The sequence below is a fragment of the Rana temporaria genome, chromosome 4, assembly GCF_905171775.1.
Source record: "Rana temporaria chromosome 4, aRanTem1.1, whole genome shotgun sequence".
Lineage (NCBI taxonomy): Eukaryota > Metazoa > Chordata > Amphibia > Anura > Ranidae > Rana > Rana temporaria.
Window position 1 is genome coordinate 183,614,364 of NC_053492.1, and position 25,277 is coordinate 183,639,640.

Genomic DNA, 25,277 nt, shown 5'->3' on the forward strand with positions numbered 1-25,277 from the left:
GCCAAATTCACCTGTCTCAGGCCCCGTACACACGGTCGAGGAACTCGACGTGCTTGGCACGTCGAGTTCCTCGTCGAGTTCTGGGATGAAGCCGCCGAGGAGCTCGGCGGGCCGCCTTCTCCCATTGAACAACGAGAAAATAGAGAACATGTTCTCTATTTTCTCGTCGAGCTCCTCGGCGGCTCCATCGAGCCAAAACTGTACAGACGACAGAGTTTCTCGGCAGAATCCGGGTTTTGACCGAGTTTCTCTGTGAATTCTGCCGAGAAACTCTGTCGTGTGTACGGGGCCTAACAGTGTGTTAAAAACAGGGGTTTAGTTGCACGCATTTGAAAATACATGCGGGCCCCGTCAAGGCTCCCTGTGTACTGCAGTCCTAACTCTAAAATTTAAAGTCTCCTCAGTGGAAGCACATGTATGCTGATGGATAGATAGAGGGCAGATGACTGGAGTCAATACGTTTTCCCATTTTTTTGTGGTAAAAATTAGGTACCTCGGCTTATACTCAGGTCGGCTTATACTCGAGTATATACGGTACTTGTTTTAAAACATATCCTGTTCTCTTTGCATTGCTTCATTTGTGTAAAATACCGGGTGATCCTGCCAGCCCCTTGCTTTCCTGTTTCAAACTGACCACCATAGGGCATGGAAGCACAACCATCCCAGCTTGCTTGTTTGCCTGCTTACACACACCCTAAAGCTGGCCATACACCATACAATTTTCCTAATCAATTTTCTTTAGATTTACCTTTAACTATGTAGTGAAAGGGCCTGCCCTATTGCATCCAAATTGAAAGTGTTTAGGTTTTACCTTCTATTATAAGGTTTTGTTAAATCTAAAGGAAAGTTGTACAAGAAAATTGTATAATGCATGGCCAGCCTTACATAGCTCTTCACTGGGAAGATCAGTATATTTCTGTTTCTCTGCATCCTGTTGATATGATCTTCATCCCCGACCACCCCCGCAGTCTCACCCCCCCCCCCCCCCCCCCGTTCTCTAAGCCCCATATGCAGATGAGAACAGAGGTTGCACTTCTAAAATAAAAAAAATATTAAAAAAAGAAAATACGGTATTATAATGTTTTTAATATATACACACACAATTTTTCCTTGCATTTCTATTCTAAACCGAATGGATTGTTTTACAAGATAAGAGTTCACATATACCTTAACGGACACCACATGCAGAACAGAGATCACCCCCTTGATCTACACATAAATGAAACAGAATAGCAATAATGTTATTACTTTGTACTTCTAAATGACAACTTCAAAGTGTCCTAAACGAAAAGATCTTGTACACACAATGAGATTATCGTCCATTTTTTTATATTTTTTTGCATGCTAGTCTCCATATTGAATATGAATAGGTTACTAAAGTACGGAAATTCTCGTACAACAGGAAAAAAAGTGCTGTATTGTATTTGTATTGTATTTTCGGACAAAAACTCTACTGATTAAACGAAAATCGAACGATCTGGTATCACACTAGGAATAAAAAAAAAAAATTGTGTACTAACAATCAGATTATCGTCGAAAGTGGAATTTTTCATCCTGTTTTCTTATTGTGTGTATGAGGCTTTACATAGCAGAAGCTATAGCAATTGCTGTGTACACAGAGCAAAAATATCTGCAATGGTGGAAAAAAAATCTGACAGGGGTTATAACCCTCCCTTGCTCTATCCAAAATGAAAAAAAAAAAAAGATTGCCTATATTCTATTTTAACTAACCATTTGCTAGTACAGTAAATCTATAACTTGTGCCACAACAGGATTACAAACTAATCATTATCTAAATATTTTGCTCTGTGTCAACTGTTTTTCCTGCACTATTTAAATTGTTTATACTCCTACAGCTATCATACAGTGTATTGCAAAAGATCTGCAGCATGTTTTTCTAGTAATAAGAGCTTGCTTGCCCATACAGTGTATAATGTTTTTAATAATAAGAGCTTGCTGCCACTATAATTTACATAGGGGGTTATTTTTAGGAAAGGCCAATCCACTTTGCACTACAAGTACAAACTACGGTCCAGATTCTCAAAAGAGATACGACGGCGTACCTCCAGATACGCCGTCGTATCTCTGAGTTGCGCCGTCGTATCTATGCCACTGATTCTTAGAATCAGTTACGCATAGACTTCCCTTAGATCTGACAGGCGTAAGTCTCTTACGCCGTCGGATCGTAACTGCATATTTACGCTGGCCGCTAGGGGCGTGTACGCTGATTTAAGCGTCGAAATATGTAAATCAGCTAGATACGCGAATTCACAAACGTATGCCCGGCCGACGCAGTACAGTTACGCCGTTTACGTTAGGCTTTTCCTGGCGTAAAGTTACCCCTGCTATATGGTGGCGTAAGTGCGGCGTACCACTGTTAAGTATGGCCGACCTTCCCGCGACGAAATTTGAATATTTTACGTTGTTTGCGTAACTCGTCCATGAATGGGGCTGGACGTAATTTACGTTCACGTTGAAACCAATACGTCCTTGTGGCGTATTAGGAGCAATGCACACTGGGAGATTTCAACGGACGGCGCATGCGCCGTTTGTGAAAAACGTCAATCACGTCGGGTCACAGAACATTGACATAAAACACGCCCCCCTGTCCCACATTTGAATTAGGCGGGCTTACGCCGGCCGATTTACGCTACGCCGCCGCAACTTACGGAGCAACTGCTTTGAGAATACAGCACTTGCCCGTCTAAGTTTCGGAGGCGTAACGTAAAACGGATACGTTACGCCCGCGCAAAGATACGTGGATGTACGAGAATCTGGCCCTACAAGTGCAAAGCTTGAAAATTGCACTGAAAGTGCACTTGGAAGTGCAGTCGCTGTAAATCTGAGGGGTAGATCTGAAATGAGGGGAAGCATTGGTGATTTTAATATCCAATCATGTGCAGGCTAAAATGCTGTTTTTTATTCTCCTTGCATGTCCCCCTCGGATCTACAACGACTGCATTTCCAAGTGTACTTTCAGTGCAATTTCAAGTGCACTTGTAGTGCAAAGTGGATTTACCTTTAGTAAATAACCCTCATAGTATTTCCATTTTAAAATGAGTTACAATGTCAAAATGAGTTACTTTGTCAGCTGTTGATAGTATTTTAAAATTTTCTTGTGCAGAAGTAACATACAGACTTTATTCTTGAGACAGTTGAATGCTGCTCTGCATGCGTGTGCCAGTGTTTCTAACTGGGGACCTTGTAGAATACAGATAGAGGTGGACTCTACATTTATACAAATGAGCCCAAACTGTCTATATAAATAGAACTATTCAGCTATGTGCAGATGGATAACTCAAACTGAGTATTAAGTCCCAGAATGTGACTGGTATTAATATCAGGGCCTGTCTGTAATTATGAATATTATGGAACCAGCATCCAATGCAACCTGTAATCTGCATGCTGTGTAGCTTCCAGTGGGCGCTCACGGAGATGCTATCCTCAGAACAAACCGCATAGCTAAGCTTTTTTGGTGCCTGTTAGGGACTGGTCTAATATGCTCTTATGATAGGTTACTAAAAAGACCAACTCCGCCCAAAACAAATATTTCAATATTACACAGTTGTTAATAAGTTATATCTCTTCTTACTGACTCCATATATCTGCTGAAGAATCTAGAGGAAATTTATGCCCAACAGAATTTTCAAGTCTGCCTAAATACTACTGCTACTAGCAGGCAATTGGGTCCGACTTTTTCAAAGAGATTTACATAATGCACTATAAAGAAATAACACAAAGTCCAGGTGATAAAGAGATACACTTTCACTTTGGACTTTTGGAAAGACGGAATTAGCGCTATAATCTATTATAGGGAATTCTGGGTCTACAACAGATATAAGTATTTGGTCTTTAACCAATAAACAATGCAAAAGACAGCATTTTGTTTACATTTTATTATACTTATCATGTGTTTGGGTAGTACCTTTATATTGTGCTATGTACTAAAATTAATAATTGAACAGTATTTTGCATTAATTATTCTGTACAGATCCATTGCCACCAGCTGCTCCTACTGGTCTCAGACAGGGTAACCTAACAACTATCCATGATGGTACCCTAACTGTGCGTATTACTTGGGCTGCACCACAAGAGCAAGACCTAAAAATTCACCATTACAGAATATCCTGGAGCAGTAAGACCAATAGTGATCTGCAGGCTGGGAGAAAAAAAGACAGCTGGAGGCTAACAGATGGGGTGTGTAATATTAAAAGCTATGGAATTTCAGCCTCCCTTCATATTACACTGTTCAGTTAATCAGTTTTCTGTGTTATTCCAGGCAAACACAGAGTTCTCGTTAGAAAATTTGCTGCCTAATACTGAGTATTTAGTAAAAATACAAGCAGTCTCATTTTGGGGTCAGAAACGACTGAAGAGTTCAAAGTCACAGCTTATTATCAGCACAACATTGAAAGGTAGGGTATTGACCGCGACTTACCTAGCACTAATACTAACCAGTCCAGGGTACATGGAGACAATAAACCTAATTGCATGCACATAACTCTGGTGCCTGAAAGTTAACCTACAGTGCATTTTAAAATATTTACAGTCGGTATAGAAAAGAATCACCACCTTTAAAATAATTACATTTTGTTTTTTTGCGGCCTGAAATGAAGGCAGACACAGTTTTGTTTTATCCAGCTGTATTTACTCAGTGCAACTTATAACATCTAAGTGAAAGATATAACACCAACATGTCAGGAGAAAAAAATAGAATCACTGAGTGGAAAAAGGATCACCCCCTCCTAAAAATGACTTGTAAATTCAATTAGGTGTAGCTAATAATCTTCTCAATGGCACATTTCACTTTCAGCTGTGATCAGCTGTGGTCATTTTGATTCGCTCAGCATGAAAAGAGCTTTCCTGAAGCATTTCAGACCTTGGTAGTGCTACTGAAGCAAACAATCAACTATTGCAAGGCATTGTCAAAAGATCTCCCCGTCAGCAGATAGATACGAAAAAAATTCAAAGGTTTTAACAATTCCTAGGAGCACAGTCAAGTCTATTATTAAGAAATGGAAGGTATTTGGTACAACACAGACCCTTCCAGGATCAGGACGTCGCTCCAAACTGGATGAAAGAGGAGGGAGGAAACTAGTCAGAGAGGCTTCCAAGAAGCCTACAGCAACGCTGAAGCAGTTGCAGGAATTTTTGATAAAGAGTGGTCATTGTGTGCATGTGACAACAATATCACAAATTCTCCACAAATGTGGCTTGTATAAGAAAAAAGCAACTCCTCAATAAAGGCTGCATGCAGTCACAACTGAGCTTTGCCAAAACGCACCTTAAAGGTTCTGAGGTCACATAGAATAGGGTGTTACGGTCAGATGAGACTAAAATTTAATCACTTGGTCTCAACACCAAACGAAATGTCTGGTGGAAATCCAATACAGCTCACCATCCAAATAACACCATTCCTACAGTAAAGCATGGAGGTGGTAATATCCTGTTATGGGGGTGTTTCTCTGCAGCATAGACTGGAGCACTTGTCAGGATAGAAGAAAAATGGATGGGGCAAAATCCATCAAATTCTTGAGGAAAATCTGATTCCCTCTACCAGAAAGTTGTCAATGGGAAGAAAGTTTACCTTCCAACATGACAATGAGCCAAAGCACACAACAAAAATTACCACGCAATGGTTGAAGGAGAAAAAAGTGAAAGTCTTTGCACGGTGTAGTCGGAGCCCAGATTTAAACCCCATTGAAAATCTAAGGAATGACTTAAAGGAACACTAAAGGCAAACTTTTTTTTTTTTAAATAACAAACATGTTATACTTATCTCCACTGTGCAGCTCGTTTTGCACAGAGTGTCCCCTAACCCTGTCTTCTGGGGTCCCTCGGCGGCTGTCTCGGCTCATCCTCACAAAAGCTTTCCACCTTCATGCGAGCGAGCTTGCATGGTGGAAAGCTTTTGCGAGCGCGCTCCTGTGATACAGTGGCGGGCATAGCCGCCGACTGTATCACTCGGCCCCGCCCCCGGTGCCCCACGTCATCCACTGTGATTGAAAGCAGCACTAGCCAATGGCTGCGCTGCTATCAATCCGTCCAGCCTAGCCAATCAACGGCTAGGCTGGGAACCGAAGAGGATCACGTGGACGCACGCAGGACTTTCGAGGGGTCAGGTAAGTAAAACGGGGGTTCGGGGGGGCCGGTACCGTCAGATGTTTAGGATAGGATGCATTAGGGTGAAAAAACTTTCACCTTTACAACCCCTTTAAAGACTGCAGTCCACAAACCGTCACCATCAAATTTAACTGAACTTGAGCAGTTCTGCAAAGAAGAATGGACAAATATTGTAAAGTCTAGATGTGCAAAGTTAGTAGAGACAAATCCCAACAGATTAAAGCCTGTAATTAAAGCAAAAGGTGGTTCAACAAAATACTCACACAAGGGGTGATCTTTTTTCCAACTCAGTGATTCTATTTTTGTTTTTTTTCTGATATGTTGGTGTTATATCTTTCACTTAGATGTTATAAGTTGCACTAGTAAATACAGATGGATAAAACAAAAACCATGTCTGTCTTCATTTCAGGCTGAAAAGCAACATGGGGTTTAAATCTGGGCTCCAACCACAAACCAGTTATTAATGAAACTAACCTGCATGTATAATCCACTTCAACATATTGGGGTTTATTTACTAAAATTGGACAGTGCAAAATCTGGTGCAGCAGAGAAACCAATCAGCTTTCAAGTTTTGTTTGTAGCTTAAAGTGATTGTAAAGGTTTAATTTAAAAAAAAAAAATTAAATAACAAACATGTCATACTTACCTCCAATGTGCAGCTCGTTTTGCACAGAGTGGCCCCAAACCTAGTCTTCTGGGGTCCCTCGGCGGCTGTCTCGGCTCCTCCCCACATCAGCTAACCTCCTCTGGGAAGCGCTTTCCCAAAAAGGGTTACCTTGCGGGTGCGTTCCTGAGTCCAGCATTTGCGTCCATAGACACGAATGCCAGACTTGGCCCCGCCCCCTGGCACCCGCATCATTGGATTTGATTGACAGCAGCGGGATCCAATGGCTGCGCTGCTATCAATCTATCCAATGATGAGCCGAGAAGACCGGACCGAGATCAATCGCCTTCTCGACGCGGGGGGCCAGCAATTATTGGATGTTTTTTCACCTTAACCTGCCTGGCGGTATTCCCGAGTCTGACTCGGGGTTAGATTTTCCTGCTGCGAGCGGTAACCCCGAGTCAGACTCGGGCTTGCCTCGCTAGATCCACAGGCACTGTTTACTTACCTTGTCCCTGGATTTAGCGATGCCACCGCGCTGTGTGAGCGAGCGGGACCTCGCTCGATTCACACATCGTCCTCCTGTGCCGCCGATCTCCGTTCCCTGCGACGTTACAACGCACGGGGACGGAGAACGGCGCCAAATTCAAAAAAGTAAACAAACACATTACATACAGTATACAGTACTGTAATCTTATAGATTACAGTACTGTATGTAAAAAAAACACACCCCCCTTGTCCCTAGTGGTCTGCCCAGTGTCCTGCATGTTATTTTATATAATAAAAACGTTTCTTTATCCCTGCAAACTGTAGATTGTCCATAGCAACCAAAAGTGTCCCTTTATGTCAAAAATAGTTTTAGATCAGCTAAAAAACAGCGATAATAAATTATAATCACTTGCAGAATTGTGCGATAGCGATTTGTGGGGAAATTCGTCATAAAAAAAAAAAAATAATGACAGCAACAATTCTTCAACTGAGCAAATTTCAGTGATTTTGATTTGATTACATTATTGAATAATTTGTATTATAATTATATTATTATTTCTTATAATTATTTATAATTATTTATTATATTATAATTTATAATTTTGTTTTTTAAAAAAAGTCATACCCGGGATGCCTATTAGAATCTTGTTTGGTCAGATTTAAGTGAGTTATTTCTAAAAATTACAGGCCTACAATATAAAACGCCAAATTTCCTTGCAAATAATGGTACCGCTTTCAGCATGTTTTTTCTGAAAAAATCATACCGCCAGGGAGGTTAATGCATAGGATGCATTAAGGTGAAAAAACAGGAAGCTTTACAATCCCTTTAATTCAATAAGCTGAAGTTAGAAGCTGATTGGCTACCATGGACAGCTGCACCAAATTTTTTACTCTCTCGTTTTAGTAAATCAATCCCATTGTGTTTGCTGATTTTTTTATTACAGCTACGTTTATCCAGTTGAAAATCGCATGAATAAAATCATTGCTTTTCAACAAACAGACCCCAGAATATATATGAATGTGTACAACTATTTGTGGAATATTTAACTTGCTCACTTGAAACTGACATGTGGCCTTTTATATGCAAAGATTGCACAACGTACATCAGGTAATACAGGGTATAAAAACACTAATATCCCAATATCTTTTTCTTTGCAATTAATAGATCCAAAATTATCAAATTTGCATACCATGGATGTCTGTAAATCATTTCAAACTACCGGTAGCTGCACTTTGCAAGCATTTTCCATTTACCACAATAATCAGGTTCATATAAAAGTATCATGGACGCCAGTATCAGGTAATATCTCTCATCTTTATGTTATTCCTAATTTACTGTGATGGAGCAATTTGAAAAAAGAAAACTGTTATTATTGTTCAGATGTAGTAAAATTTGTATGTCATAGAGATGTATTAGGCCCCGTACACACGACCAGTTTCCTCGGCAGAATTCAGCTTCCGACCGAGTTTCTGGCTGAATTCTGCCGAGAAACCCGGCCGTGTGTACAATTTCGCCGAGGAAGTCGACGAGGAGCTCGACGAGGAAATAGAGAACATGTTCTCTATTTCCTCGTTGTTCTATGGGAGCTCTCGGCCCGCCGAGCTCCTCGGCGGCTTCAGGGCTGAACTGGCCGAGGAACTCGATGTGTTTGGCACGTCGAGTTCCTCGGCCGTGTGTACGGGGCCTTAGTCATTATGGCTAATACATATGAAAAGTAGAACATTGTTTAACGTTTTGTGTAATTTAATTATTTATCACATATACTGTATGTGCAGTCTATGGAAATATCAAGCATATACACTGACTGTTTATATTTCAATTACTTTTTCTCTGATCAAAATTCATGTTTGCAAGTGTGTTGTTTGTTATCTGTTAGTTTGCTGTCTGCTGTTTGTTAAAGCCGAATTCCAGGAATTATCTGTATTGCATACTTACAATGGTCCAGCTTGGCACAATGTGTCACAGTGTGCATATGTCATATCTAATGGGCCTTAGGTTAAACTGAAAAGCACTGTGGCAGTTGGCATTACTACAGTAATAGCCACAGTCTTCTGGGTCCTGCTCAGGATTTATGCAAGATGCTTCCCTTCGGCATTCAAAACACAGGGGGTCTCTTGCCTGGCACTGCCACCATTCATAGAACGCCTTGTATTTTTTTTAGTAAATAAAAAATGTTTTCAGATGAGGTGGAATTGTGATATCACATCCTCTTTTTACCACCTGACCCAATAGAGAATGCCTTGCATTCATTGAAAAGATACAAGGCTTTCTTATCAGTGTTGGTGGTTCCAAGCACCTGACTCCCTGTGTTTTGTGTGCAGAGGGGAAGTTGCTCGCACAGAACCCAAGGGGGCCCTGGAAGCGTGCAGCTATCACTGCGGTAACTCTCACTACGTTCATGATTTTCAGCTTCCCAACAGCCAATCAGGCATGACATCTGCATACTTACATTTTTGCAAGCTAAACCAATATACATATACATGGCAGATCCTTCCTGAAGTACAGTTTGAACTATTAAAATGTCAGTAAACTAAAATACTTATTAAATATATGGCCTTTTTCTTCTTGCTGTGGTTACATTTTACTCTTCAAAATGTTTACTAAGTCATGAAGGTATGGGGTTTATGGAATTGGTTGATATCACACATTATTATGTTGTTGTGGGCATTGTCATGCAAACAACACCTTGATCTAAGGTACAAAAGCCTAATTTTTGTGTCAGCTTGCTATGTGAAATACCAGATTGTGAAAACAGCAGGCATACTGTAATGATAATTAATCAAATGTTTATGTCCACAGAAAACCATGTGGAATTCAAAACATATTTGATAAAATGGAAACCAGTGTTATGTGAGAATAATGAAAATGTTCCTGAAAGAAAAGCAACTGTTCAGGTGAGACCTTAGTGTATAGTACAGGAAACCTTTTATAGTCCTGTAACCTCAGGAAAATGTGGACAATATGATTGCATCTTCGCATAAAGGGTGGTATGTATCTCGAAGGCCCCTTTCACTTGAGCCAAATCCCTTTGTTTCTCAGCAGGGGATCTGTCCACTTATCTCTCATGCCTCCTACACACGACCGTTTTCCTCGGCAGAATCCATCAAGAAACTTGGCGGGAGAGATTTTTTGCAGAGGAAACCGGTCATGTGTACATTTTTCTTCGAGGAAACTGTCGAGGAACTCGTCGAGCCAAAAAGAGAGCATGTTCTCTATTTCCTTGACGGCCTTAGGCCTCGTACACTTGACCGAGGAACTCGGCGGGCGAAACACATCGTTTTCCTCGTCGAGTTTTTCCCCTCAAGGAAATAGAGAACATGTTCTCTTTTTGGCTCGACGAGTTCCTCGACAGTTTCCTCGAAGAAAAATGTACACACGACTGTTTTCCTCGGCAAAAAATCTCTCCCACCAAGTTTCTTGATGGATTCTGCCGAGGAAAACGGTTGTGTGTACGAGGCCTGACTGAGCGGAGCACAGCAGCCAGATAATAAGTCTGTGTCCAGTCTGCTCTATGGGCAGCCGGATGTAAATGGACAGGTTTTATGTTTCCACCCAACTGCCATTTGATACCACCAGACAACAGGAACAAATCCCTTTCCGTTGTTTTTACTAAATCGGATCACAGACAGGTGGACCCGATCGGATCTCTTAAATAAAAGAGGCCTAACACAGAGGTTTCCAAACTTATTTTGCCTTCTGCCTCCTTATCAGAAAAAATAAATTACCAAGCGCCCCCTGGATATCTACCTTCTTTAGTAGAATAAACAGAAAGATGCAGTGATTAATTTGCATTCTTTTATGTATCTATATTTCCACCTACAGTATGTCCTTTAAAACATCTAACAGCTAACATAGAACAACCTACATGGAAATGTCTTTTGATGAGCATTAAGGGAAAGATGAAAGGAGATATACTTACCTGATCCGCAACTCCTCACCGCACAAGACCGATCCCTTCAGCTCCTGCACCCTTGCTTTCTAGTGGTATTGAGTCCCGATGTCTTTAAGCCCAGAGCAGCGTCAATAGCCATGGAAGTGAGGGCACAAGGGACAGTCCTCCACTGGATCATGGGGAGTGCAGCTTACTGGGGGTGGTTCAGGTAAGTAGAAGGGTTTCTCCTCTCAACTGGACAAAACGAGTACCTAACACTTGCAGTGCGGGCACAGCCCCACTGCAACAGATAATATTTCTATGCCCAGAGTTGGGCTTTAAGACCTGTCAGCAGACTTGACCACTGATCATTCATGATTTGCATTTAGGGATGCACTGATATATCGGCCACCAAAATGTATTGGCTGAAAATAGGGTTATCAGTATTTAGGCCACCGAGAAACGTTTACAATTTTGCCACAATTTTACTGTGGTTTTGCCATGATTTACTTAGGTCATGTGACTCAAAAACCACATCAAAAAGTCAAAATATTTTTGATGCATTTATGCCACGTTTTCAATGCATTTCAATGGAGAGGTGTGTTACACTGCAACCAAATCGCAACGGACCAGTGTGAATACATGAATAGAATTTAAAGGGATGCATTTTTCTTGAGCTTTTCTAGCGCTATTTTTTTAACGCAAAAGCGCTTCAAAAATTATTAATTAAACATTGTATATAATAAATATATTTATATTTTAAAAACTGTCCAATTTGGTTTTTGGCCAAGTGCATCCTGAATTTTTTATTTCGGTGCACCACTACTTGCATTTTGTGTATTTATTTAGCAGAGAAATTACTACAATTGTAATTCTATGTTACACAACAGATGAAATATGTACAAACAGTTTTAAAAAAATCTCTTTTCTTCCACCACCCCCTTATTTTTGTTTAATGCCCTGATGCTGCTACCACACTCTGGATCGTTCCAGCACCAGCCCCCCAGGGGGCATTATTTCCCACTTTGGGAAGCACAGCTCTAATATATTGGTGTAAACTTTAAACCATCTTAGAATAATACATTTTCACCATCAAACAGGTATGTCATTTCACAAAAAGGGTAAAGTCTTAAAGCCTAACTCCAAGAATGTTTAAAACTGTCCCTTGCAGTGGGGCAGCACCCACATTGCAGGGGTAATTGTTTGCTTTGTCTAAGGGAGAGGAGAAACACTTTTGCTTACCTGATCCCCAACTGCTTGGGCAGATAGTGCTTCCTCATGCTCCAGAAGCAGATTGTCTTACAGCACCATCACGTACAGTAAAGGACTATGTATGCTGCTTTGGTCTTGATTATTATTATTATACAGGATTTATATAGCGCCAACAGTTTGCGCAGCGCTTAACAAAATGAAGGCAGACATTACAGTTACATTACAATTTGGAACAAGAGGAATCAGGGGACCCTGCTCATTAGAGCTTACAATCTGAAAAGGAGGGTCAATGGATACAAAAAGGTAATAGCTGCGGGGGATGAGCTGATGGAGGAAGTAAAACAGTGTATTAGTTAGAAGCAGGATAGTCTTCTTTAAAGAAAAGGGTTTTCAGGGATCTTCTAAAGGTGGATAGATTAGAGGACAGTCGGACAGATTGGGATAAGGAGTTCCAAAGGATGGGAGAAGCTCTGGAGAAATCCTGGAGGCGAGCATGGGAGGAAGTGACAAGTGAGCTAGAGAGCAGGAGGTCTTGGGAGGACCAAAGAGAGCAGCTTGGTTGGTATTTTGGGACTAGGTTAGTGATGTAGCTGGGGGCAGATGGATGGCTTTGTAAATTATTGTTAGTACTTTGAATTTTATTCGTTGGGTGAGTGGAAGCCAGTGGAGGGATTGGCAGAGAGGGGTGGAGAACACTGAATGGTGTGTAAGGTGGATGATTCTTGCAGCGGCATTCATTATGGACTGAAGCGGGGATAGTGTATGTAAAGGTAATCCTATGAGGAGGAAGTGGCAGTAGTCGAGGCGAGAGATAACGAGGGAGTGAATTAGAAGCTTGGTGGTGTCATTAGTTAAAAAGGGGTGTATTATAGCAATGTTGCGGAGGCTAAGGCGCCATTATTTGGACAGGGTTTGTATGTGGACCTGAAAGGACTGTTCAGAGTCTAAGGTTACCCCTAGCACCCTGGCATGTGGGGAGCGGACTAATAGATGTGCCATTGATCTTGACAGAGAAGGGGCAAAAAGGTAAAAACACGAACAGGTTGATTTGTTTTCCACTTTACCAACAAACAGCTGGCTGCATTCTTCTCCTGAGCCACCGCTGAGCACCGCCACTGAGGCAAGAGTGTGTCAGAAAATAATATATTTTAATTCTTCTGAAAATGTTAACGTTTACCTATAGGTACTGCGGGGACTACACTGTGTAGTTTATTATGTCTGCCTGTAATACCTGATTTTCAGCACAGCTCTCCATGAGCCTGACAGCTTCATCCGCCTTCTAAGCCATGCTATTGACCCACCACTCTGATAAGCAGCTTCATAACCAATAGTGACGTTCAGTAGGCGAGGATGGATGGGCACTGTTGGTTACCAGGAAGCGGGCAGCGTGCATAGGTACGCTGGAGTTTGAGGTTCATAGGTTGTTTTGCTGAAAATCTAACAGTACTGTATCATTTTCTTGTATTATTTAGATCTCTTCAGTCTTGCTTTAATGTATTGTAAAAACCAAAATGCACATGTTAATGCATGTTTGGTAATTTAAATAATTTTTAGATACATTTCATTTGACTTGAAAAATGCTGGTCAGTGCACCAAAACATGCAGCATGCACTATAAAGATATATAACATGTTGGTGGCTATTGGCCCTGTTAAAACCAATAGTCTTTTTATTTTACCTGTGCAGTAGTGTAAAACGCATGAAAATGCATCTGATTCTATTGAGCCCTAAATAATTATTAATGTATGCTATCAAAAACCTTATACTTATTATTATTATTATTATTATACAGGATTTATATAGTGCCAACAGTTTGCGCAGTGCTTTACAACATCAGGGAAGACAGTACAGTTACAATACAATTCAATACAGGAGGGATCAGAGGGCCCTGCTGGTTAAAGCTTACAGTCTAGAAATGATACATAAACTAACCTATAAATTTGACATTTAATTACACACATTTCCTACTGGAAGAAATCAGAAATCAGTTTTGAGGTGCAATGTTTGTCTTGCTAGTGACATGTCATCAGGGTATGTACGCTTTGAATTTATTTTTGGACCTATGAGAAGTGGATGCGCTTGTGACAGACCCGACCAGGACAGTGGCTTTTGGATGTGACTGCAGGGTGGCCTCTTGCCTACTGACTATGGGCCCTGGCTTTTAAGTGAACACTACTCTTTTGGAGGTGTGTACCTGGGGGACCTTTGGAGTGGTCTTGCTCCACATCCTCCCAGAACACACAGACTCTGGGAACTGGGGGACCCAGATACATATTGGGGCCTCTATGCCCAAACCAGCAATGACTGCTTTAGAATGAGACTCAGAGCAGGTGTTAATGTGATCAGCTCAAAGCAACTTGATACTGGGGTATCCTGCTATAGTCTATTTATAAAGGTGTTAAATGTCTTTCTGTTAAGTATTTCTTTCCTATTGTGTGCCTCCTAGGTGTGCATTCCCATTGTTAATTGAGTCACCTATTGTTTGTCTGTCTGATCATCTCTTGGAGAGGTGATTAATATTATGACTACTGTACCTTGTTATCGAACCAGTGTGGGATTTTTATGCTTATGATAGTGTGTAATGTACTTTGCATCCAGGGTTGTGGGCTTGATGCCGAACAGTCTGAGTGGGCACTGAGTCATCTAGGTGGCTAGTTATTTATTTATCTTAATGTTTATGTTTATGTAGCAACGTCTTAAGCCTTCTCCAGTCTAATGAGAACCTTCAGGGCCAAAGATTACATCCTTCTGTATGTGGTGGGTTGGGAGGCATAGTGGGTACAAGGTGGATAAAGTTATTGGGTGCCAGACACTTCTTGGATGTAAAAGAGGTTTTATTTCTCTTAATAGTCCTTTTTATATTTTGAGAGGGAAAGAGGGTTAGGGCCAGGACACCCTTAAGCAGTTGCAATTTTAATTGGCAGACTCAGAGACTTCAATAGTAGGACAGCCGCACAGGAAAAGGCCCCCAGCAAGGTGCCACATCTGCACGTGCAGGATTACTCTTTCCTATGTCAACAGTCTTTAAAAGTTCCTAACACAATTCATTACAGTCCTCTTTGCTTCACTACAACTTCTACTTGTAGTTCTTCAGCCCCTTGAGCAACTGGTCTCTCACTGGACCCTCTGATTCACTGACTCTGAATACCTGGAGCTCCTTAAAGCTTTGCGGTGGTATCCCCCTCAAGCGTCGCCCACACTTTCCTGCTGGGTCCCTAGCTTGGCACTCCAGATACTTCTCAAGCTTTACCCCTGCTAACGGGCTCGGTCCCAGGCTTGACTCACAAGGCTGCTCTGCAAGCGTCACCTCCGTTAGTTGGGTCCCTGACTTGATCACCACCTGAAGTTTCCCGATTCTCCACCGTGCCCGTTCAGTAAGAATGCTGCCTCAGAAAAAAGTGCAACCAGGTCAAACTCAGGGAGAAATCTATGGATCCTTAGCAATTGGCCAAGGTAACTACTCCTGGCAAGTAAATTTGTGAGGAGCACCCTGACTAAACCCCAGGGTGCTACATCTATTATTACTGTTCCTTAGCTATGTTAATTATATTCCTTTTTATAGTTTGCATTGTTAGGATAATGTGATAATGTGATAAAGTGAGTTCCAGCTTGCATCTAAGCTAGTGTCGACTAGTCTTGGGCGCTCAGCCATAATACCCTGTTCCTGAGTCCAGACTGTAGGAAGATATATGTCGCAATGGCTTCAATTACAATGTAGATAAAGCCAAAAAAAATATTTTTATTTTGAATAAAGTGGGAAAGTGTTAAATCTTTCTTTGGTTTGTTTTTTTGCTGTCTTGGTCCCTGACAAAACATGAAACAAAAGGAAATTTCTATCAAGTGAGGGAAATCCTCTTGTAGACCGTTGTCACAGGAACAGGTGTTTCCTTTGAAAGATTTTACCCCACCCTTTGTTCTGGAGACAAATGTAAAGTTTATTTTCTTGTCTTTAAAACATTTTAAATTTGTGAAGTTGAATCTCTGAATAAATTAGATATTAAAGAACTTTTGCTTCTGTGAGGGCTATTGCATTTTAAATCCCTGTTACATTCCTGTCTAGGCGTGGCAGCGAACTGCAAAAGTGAATGCTGTAAATAGTGTGTGTTTCCAACAAAACACATGGTGGTGGCTGCTGTTTGTGTGTTAGGGGTCAACTACAGAGTTAACTTGCACCTGTGAGGATTGCTCTCAGTCTGCTGATGCTTAGATTGTCCTGTGAGCTGAAAAATCTCTGCCCTGGTGAGGCTGAAAGTAAAGAAATTAGTTATTTTATCCATTACACAAGGAGCTGGGTTTTGAGTAAAACTGACCTAGGACAAATTCACAATTAGAAAGGACAGCTGATGGATCGCTTTACCTTTCCGGCAGCTGTCCATTCCCGACTGCGGTACGGGGCAATGTATTGTGTGATTCAGGGCATCATACAGCTCCCTTTTTTGTTTTTGTACAAACTTTATTTGAAGTGAACAAAAGTATACTTCATGTCGCTGTAGAGCTACGCAATGCTGTACATGCGGCTTATAGGCTCACTATGCAAGCCGCTTAGGGCCCCGCAAAGCTGCGGAGGGCCCCCCAAATTACTAGAGGCCCCGTCTGGTGAGAAGTCATTTTCAGCCCCTCACTCTCAACTTTAATGTGACATGTCATTTTGCTTAGGGCCCCAGGGAGGTCAGGATCAGCACTGCATGCGGTTCTGTACAGTGCGCTGCGATAAAATTTCAGTATGCTGCATTTTATCACTGCACGCTGCAGTGCAGCTCCAGGCTCCTTGCTTTAACAGTCGTTTTACGATGCAGTAAAACACTGTCACTGCACTATATGTGAATTTACCCTTAATACACTGCTACAAAGACCAAAGCCCAACCCCCCAAAAAAAAACTTTAAATTTTTTTTTTTGTTGTTGTTTACAAGTGATTTTATTGTAGAAAAAGTCAAGGTAAAAAAAAGAATAACAGTGATGGTACAGGAATGTATACAAGTATCATTGATAATATACATTGAATAGGGAGAAAGGGTTATGGTTAGTAACAATTAAACCTGAATCAGAAGCGTGGCGTCCCAGAGAGACCATTTTTTTTTTATATTGGGGCATAGAAACATATAGTGTATGGTGAATCCTCTCTGAGAGTTTGATGTTTGTTATACGGCTGAGAATCTGTGGCCAGGGTACAGAAGCGGAGCGCCAATTAAAGGCTATGACCCAATGAATGGAAGTGAGAAATGTGTGGATAAGCCTTGTGCTTGAAATTGGAATATCCTGAATAGGGCAGAATAAGAGGCAGATTAGGGGTGTAAGAGGGATACTACGGCCGGCAATTTTGTCAAAAACTTTTAATTTCAATATCCCCAAATAAATTCTATTACTAAATTTGTGTTTTTCCTGGAGATTGCTTTTAAATTAAAAGTGCAGTGAAAAGATAATTCTTAATATTTATTTATTTTTTACAACAGTAATTAAAAATGAATGAATTTGTTCCCAATTGTCTGGGAAATATCTGGAATTGCTATGTAAACAAAGCCAGTAGATAGCTTTCATACATAATTAAATTGAAAAAAATATATATATAATTTATTACACTACATTTTTCCCTGATGCATACAGTAATCTTATGGGACATGAGTTAAATGAGGACTTTTGAATTTCTCATTGCAGGGTTCAAACTTTGTCATTTCTGGGCTCCTGTTTGCATGCAAGTATAGAGTAACAGTACGGCCATTCACCCTTCAGGCATCATCAGTTGAAGAGATGACATTTGTAAAGACACCAAGGTGCAACAACATGAAAGTTAAAAACCTGAAAGATGCACAGTGTCCAAGACAGGGTGAGTGACCATTAAAACAAAGGCAATATCTAAAACACATTAACAGTGTGTTCAATCTGTCAGAGGTGAAGTATTCAAAGTTCTATTAAAACCTGACAAAAAGTCAACATGTAAAAAAAAGGAATGAAATTACTGTCTGCAATATTAATATGTTGACTTAAAGGGGTTGTAAACCCAATTTTTTTTTTAAATAACAAACATGTTATACTTACCTCCTCTGTGCAGCTCGTTTTGCACAGAGTGGACCCGATCCACGTCTTCTGGGGTCCCTCGGCGGCTGTCTCTGGTCCTCCCTGCAAGAACTACACACATTCATGCGAGAGAGCTCGCATTGTGTGAAGTCCTTGCGGCCATAGCCGCCCACTGTATCACTCGGCCCCGCCCTTCGGCCAATGGCTGCATTGCTTTCAATCCATCCGCTCTAGCCAATCAGTGGCCAGGCTGAGCGACCAAGAGGATGTCAGGAGCGAGCACAGGACTTTTGAGGGGTCAGGTAAGTATAACGGGGGGCCGGCGGTATACTCTGAAGTTTTTTCACTTTAATGCATAGAATGCATTAAGGTGAAAAAAACGTTTTCCTTTACAACTCCTTTAAACATGTCTAGCATGTGTATATAACAGGTACACTTTTAGGGCCATATTACAATGGCGGTTCTGCCACTAGCCGGTCAAAATCTCCTGCTATTGTGAATTGGATGCGGTCAACAGCATCCAATTCGCAATAGTATGAACCCAGCCTAAAGTGTACTTCTCTTGCTTAAAGTGGTTGTAAACAATAAGAAAGAAATTCTCCCCCAAGGTGAAAGAAATCCAATCTTAGTTGTCACCGAGACATTTGACCCCATTGGATGACTTACCATCGCCTCTTGTGACAACTTCCTTACTGTATGCAAAACTAAAACAAATATATTGCGTTAAAATAATACTGCCATGAAATCCTTGTTCAGGTACTTCCTGTTATGGAGAGATGACGCTCTGCCTCCCAATTGTGATCCTGAGTTGTCAGAAGCTGAAGAGCACAAGCTGCTGTTTTAACACATATTACACAGTCATGCTTTACTGCTTTAACCATCAGGAAACCTGCCTGGAAAATGGCATGTAGCCAAAACAGCTCAACAGAGATACAACAAAGGATGAAAAAATTTGAAAACAAATCTTTTATTTGAAATAACCAGACCATAACAATATTATTTTGAAATGCGCAGATTAATACCTTGTTGTTTTATGTCCAGTTCTGAAACATGCGTTATATCTGTAACTCTAGGTCGCCACCGTCTGTCCAGAAATGTTATTCAAAAAACAGAAAAATTAACTGCTGCCTTTCATGAAGTAAATGGCAAAATTCAAGGGGAATTTCAATGGCAAGCCTTTCAAAAAGTCCCAATGCAAAACCTTACTGGCTTCCTGTTCAGCTGGGCAGAGATATCAGGAGCTACTGCCGTTTACAGTACACAGATACTACCAGCTGTAAGTACGGATGGCAGATTGAGATTAAAGTGACTGTGAAGCCTAATTTGTTTATTAAAAGAAAAAAGATGTTATACTTGCCTGCTCTGTGTAATTGTATTGCACAGAGCGTCCCCTTACCTCCTCTTCTGGAGTCCTCTGCTGGCGCTGTCCGCTCTTCCTCTCCTGATTGTGCCCCCATAGCAAGCCAGGTTTTTATGAGGACACACGTGCAGACGTGCTCCACATTCAAAAAGTACACAAAACATTAACACATACAGTTCACTGTAATCTTACAGATTACATTACTGTATGAAATCATTTCACTTCCCTTTTGTCCCTAATGCTTTATCCAGTGCCCTGCATGCCCTTTTATATTATATATACTGTTCTTTCTGCCTGGAAACTTGAGATTGTCCATGGCAACCAAAAAGTGTCTCTTTACATCAAAAGCGGTTTTAGACCAGCTAGAAAACAGCGACAGAATTAGAATCATTTGTAGAATTGAGCGATAGTGAATCGTGGGGTAATACATTGTATTATTATATTATTATTTTTTATAATTCATTTATAGTTATTTATTATATTATAATTTATGATTTTGTGTTTCAAACTTTATCATACCCGGAATGTCTACTAGACTCTTGTTTGGACAGATTTAAGTGTGTTATTACTAATGCCCTCTATACACGATCAGAGTTTTCGTCAGGAATAAACTCCGACAGGTTTTTCCGACCATAAAAAACGCGGTGACGTACAACACTACAACGAGCCTAGACAAATGAAGTTCAATGCTTCTGAGCATGTGTCGAATTGTTTCCAATCATGCATGTTTTTTTCTCTGTCGGAGTTCCATACAGATGAACTGAATTTCAGAACATGTTCTCTTTCTAACTCCGGCGGAATTTCCAACGGAAAAAGTCAGATGGGGCATACACACGTTCGGAATATCCGTTGAAAAAATTCTGTCTGACTTTTTCCATCGGAAAAATTCTGATCGTGTGTACGAGGCATTAGGCTACTTTCACACTGAGGAGCTTTACAGGTGCTGTAGTGCTAAAAATACCAGCTGCAAAGAGCCTGTAAAGCACCTCTCCTCTCACTCCAGTGTAAAAGCCCGAGGGCTTTCACACTGGAGCGGTGCACTGGCAGGACGCTCAAAAAAGTCCTGCAAGCAGCAGCTTTGAGGCGCTGTTGGACTTTTTTGAGGGTCCTGCCGGTGTATACACCACTCCTAAAGTGCCCCTGTCCATCAAAGAGCCAGCAAAGCTCAGCTGCAGTGGCGCTTTTAACCCTTTCTTTTAGCGCTGCAAAAATTACAGTAAATCGCCACTAAAAATAGCGGCGTTTTACTGCCGACGTCCGCCCGCCCGAGTGTGAAAGTGCCCTAAGAATTACAGGCCTACAATATTAAACGCCAAATTTCTATGCAAAACAATGTACCGCTTTGAGATTCAAAAATCTGACATAATCATACGGCCAGGGAGGTTAAGAGGATACTAAAGGCCATAACTAGCTAAGTGCCATTTGGCTGGGAATGAGCCAGAAGTGATGTCAGTAGACAAATGCTGACTATGCCTAGGAGTACTGAAGGTGCTAGAATAGGATAGCCATAGGTTTATTGACATTAAAGTGGTTGTAAACCCTTACAGACCACTTTCACCTACAGGTAAGCCTAAGTTAAGGCTTACGTGTAGGTGCTGGAAATATCTCCCAAACCTACACGGTTTAGGAGATATTTACAATTGCCTGTACGGCGGTGTATTCAGTGTATGCACACTTTAGAAAGGGCACGCTGTGCTGTTTCTAGCTGGGGTCATGCCGTGATAGGAGTGACGTCACACGACTCCGTCATGAAATACCTTCAAACCTTAGCATAGAAAGGTTAAAGCGAACATGTTCAGTAACTACGGGTATGGGCCCATAAACAAGTAACAACTTATGTCAAGCACGTAATAATTAAGCAAGGTGTAGGCAACTGGTAGTTGCATAAGAGAGGCAAATATAGCTCAGGTAATTTGAGAGTGTATGTCCATTTAAGATACTCCACAACAAGTAGCCGAGAACACAACAGACAATCTCAAGCAGTATGTTAGTACTTAGTAAGCCAGAGTTCAATACAGCAACTGATTAGAAGCAATATATGTAGTAGATGATTCTAAAGGCACTACAAGTGAAACAATGGCTACTTATCCGTTTGCAGAGGATGAGTCTTATTGTAGTTTAGCAGCAATGGAGTTCCGTAGTGTAGGGATTTAAGAAGATAGATATCTTTAGGATGTCCCCAGTAGTGCCAGTACGGGTGGCAGCGTGGATCCAGTCCGGTGATTAGCATAAATGTAGCAGGGATCCAGCCTGGCATGCTCTTTAGCTTTAGGGACAGATGGTACCGGTAGCTTGGTAGCCAAGCTGGCTACGGTCGACAATAATAGAACAGTGTGCAGTCTGCACACTGTTCTGTTTATAGGTCCCCCACAGGTGTAGTGCATAAGCACTAATACGAGGCAGCTGTATCGAGAAACAGCGCTGATCCACAGCGCACTTACGCGTTCCAGGCTGGAACGCATGCCCCGCTGGGCGATGACGTCATCACACGGTCGCCGTATGCGTTCCAGCGTGGAACACAAAATGGCGCCTATTACACCTAAACATCTTTTTGGGGTTCAGTGGTCCTATAAGCCTATAGAGACATAAATATTCCTATTTTAAATGGCAATATTCTGGAAATATTCTATAATAATGTTCTAAATTACTATAACATTGTATTAACACACCTAAAAAGTATTTTACATGACAGTAATTTACAGGCCATGTATTACAGGACTTTGCCTGTGTGGTTATTGAGAACCTGAAACCATCAACGTCCTACCACATTAAACTGAGAGCAGTCTACAGCAATCAAGAAGAATTGTCTATAGAAAAAACATTCAACACGCCCTTATTTAGATGAGGTTAGTTAACCAAAAAGGGTGAATTCAAACTGGTTGGTTGGAATATGGCACTTGAACTGATCTCCTTGCACTTTTAATCAATACATCTGCATGCGATACTACTTGACAGCCAAACCAATCCAGGCAGAGTCTTGTAAAACAACCCATTCGGTTTAAAATAGAAATGAAACGTAAAACATATGTGTATATACAGTTGATAACAATAATTATAAATACCTATTATACGTCTTTTATAAGTGATCACATAATCTCTGTTTTCAGCTGCATAAGGGCCTTAGAGAGGTGGGGGTGGAGAAATAGCAGTATAGTAATCTTCCCAGTGAATGGCAATGTAGGGGGAGGGGGATGCGTGTCAGCACAAGTCTGATCATTGGAGGACAAGCAGCCTGTTCTCCTAGCACAGCCAGAAAACTGAGATGGTTGTGCTCTCATGCCCAGCGTGGTCAGTTTTTATTAGGAAAGCAGGGGGACAGGCAGGATCACAGGGTATTTCACACAAAGGAAGCAATATAGAGAACAAGATACTTTTTTATCACATGTACATGGTTTAACAGACACATATCAGGAATATGACATTTTGGAGCTAACATATTCTATAAGCTTGGCAAAATAAATATATTATGAGACTATATTCTAGTTGGGCTTTGTTCATCCAACCATGCTGTGAATCTTATTATGCCCCATACACACGGCCGGACTTTCTGAGAAAAAAAGTCAGACAGGCTTTTTTTCTCGGCCGACATTCTGCCTGTGTGAATATCTGTCTGTCCGACAGAAACCGGACGTTTGGTTGACTTCTGTCGGACATGCATTGGAAAATCCGACACCCAGTCTGTGCTCTCAGCCAATGGTGCTGATCAAAGTGTTCTGGTGAGGGGGCCGACCTCTGTCAGAACACAACAGCAGCAGGGGAGATTGCTTGGCTAACCTTGCATGGTTAGTACAGCGGCTTCCCAATTGAGCGGGTTGCACGAGAAAAAAAAATTGCAGTGTGTTTACCAGAGGCTTTAAGCCTGGTACAAACTACTGTTTTTTTTTTTCATGGACAGACCGACATACACACGGGCAGAATGTCGGTCAGTATTTTTTGTACCGGCAAATGTCTCCCGCCATGTGTAAAGGGCTTTAAAGTGCTGAAAGTCAGAGAAAGGAGATGATATCAAGGAGATAAGATAATGCTTGTAAGTTTTACGCTTTTGTTTAAAGGGGTTGTAAAGGCAAAAGGTTAATGCATTCTATGCATTAAGATAATAAACCTTTTGTGTGTAGCAGGACCCCCTAATACTTACACTGAGCCCCTTCTCTATCCAAAGATGTTCACGATTCCCTCGGCCATCCAGGACTCTCCTCCTGATAGGTTGGGGCACAGTCACTGGCGCTGCGCCATTGGCTCCCACGACTTTCATTCAAAGTCAGTCAGCCAGAGGAGAGAGGGGGTGTGGCCGGGTCGGGGCTCCGTTTCTGAATGGATACACGGAGCTTATGCATGGCTTGGGTGGCCCCATAGCAAGCTGCTGGTCTATGGGGGCACTCGTCAGGAGGGAGGGGCCAGGAGCAGCGAAGAGGGACCCAAGAAGAAGAGGATCCGGGCTGTTCTGTGCATGGCCACTGCAACAGGACAGGTTTGGAACGACTGTGTACGCGGCCTTAGAGGATGTCACTCGGCCAGTCCAGGCTCAGAAAAGATGCAGACTTTACAGTCGGGATCCACCCAGATGCCTGACTGATGTGTCATTGAGAGCCTGAGCCAGCTGCTCCCCTCCCCCCAGTGAGACTAATGCTGCGTACACACGATCGGTCAAACCGATGAGAAAGGTCTGATGGACCATTTTCATCAGACCAAACCGATCGTGTGTGGGCCCCATCGGTTATTTATCCATCGGTTAAAAAACATTCAATCTTGTTTTAAATTTAACCGATGGATACCTAATCGATAGAAAAAAAACGATCGTTTGTAGGCACGTCCATCGGTTAAAAATCCACACATGCTCAGAATCAAGACGACGCATGCTTGGAAGCATTAAACTTCGTTTTTTTCAGCACGTCGTTGTGTTTTACGTCACCGCGTTCTTACACGATCGTTTTTTGGACTGATGGTGTGTAGGCACGACTGACCATCAGTCAGCTTTTTTGGTTAACTGATGGAAAAATCCATCAGACTGTTCTCATCGGATTGACCGATCGTGTGTACAGGGCATTACAGTCACTGACTATCTGATCACAGATGCAGCATTTGATCGATGCTGCTTCCAACAAAGTTTAAATGTTTTTATTTTTTTTAAACTTAATACAGTAAAACCTTGGATTGCGAGTAACATGGTTTACAAGCGTTTCGCAATGTGAGCACTGCTTTTTTTTTTTCAATCCTGACTTGATTTGCAAGTGTTGTCTCACAAAACGAGTAGGATTCAAGCCTCTGGGGTGTGCAGTATCGCGTGTGGCCAGAGATGGGGGAGCCCCCGGAGACACTCGGAGACATCTCTGGCGACCCCCTCACCTCTGGCCACATGTGGTATTGCATACACTAGCAGTGACACTGGAAATAATTATCTGAGTTTCCATTGATTGCTATGGGGAAACTCGATTTGATATGCGAGTGCTTTGGACATGCACATTACAAATTTCTAGTCCATACTCCATCTCAGGAGCAAGTGGCTACATTCCTACATACAGTGAGACCGTGGAGAATAAATGTAGCCACCCTCCAACAGGAAATTGAATCACATCAGCAAAAGATTTGGTAGAGGTCAAGAGCAAAA

General features: G+C 41.6%; 1 protein-coding gene across 3 annotated transcripts in view; it reads left to right on the forward strand.

Annotated features, from left to right (window-relative positions):
- The window catches only part of LOC120936805 (anosmin-1-like), a 40,846-nt gene extending 18,209 nt beyond the window's left edge, over positions 1–22,637 (forward strand). For 2 of the 3 annotated variants that reach the window (XM_040349464.1, XM_040349466.1), the window contains 7 exons: positions 3,992–4,197; positions 4,280–4,415; positions 8,382–8,516; positions 10,017–10,111; positions 17,953–18,121; positions 19,386–19,588; positions 22,389–22,637. In XM_040349464.1, coding sequence (XP_040205398.1) covers positions 3,992–4,197; positions 4,280–4,415; positions 8,382–8,516; positions 10,017–10,111; positions 17,953–18,121; positions 19,386–19,588; positions 22,389–22,517 — 1,073 coding nt within the window. In that variant the 3' untranslated portion in view covers positions 22,518–22,637. The remainder of the gene's footprint in view (positions 1–3,991; positions 4,198–4,279; positions 4,416–8,381; positions 8,517–10,016; positions 10,112–17,952; positions 18,122–19,385; positions 19,589–22,388) is intronic. The other variant, XM_040349465.1, reaches the window with a different exon arrangement.
- Positions 22,638–25,277: the final 2,640 nt, after the last annotated feature.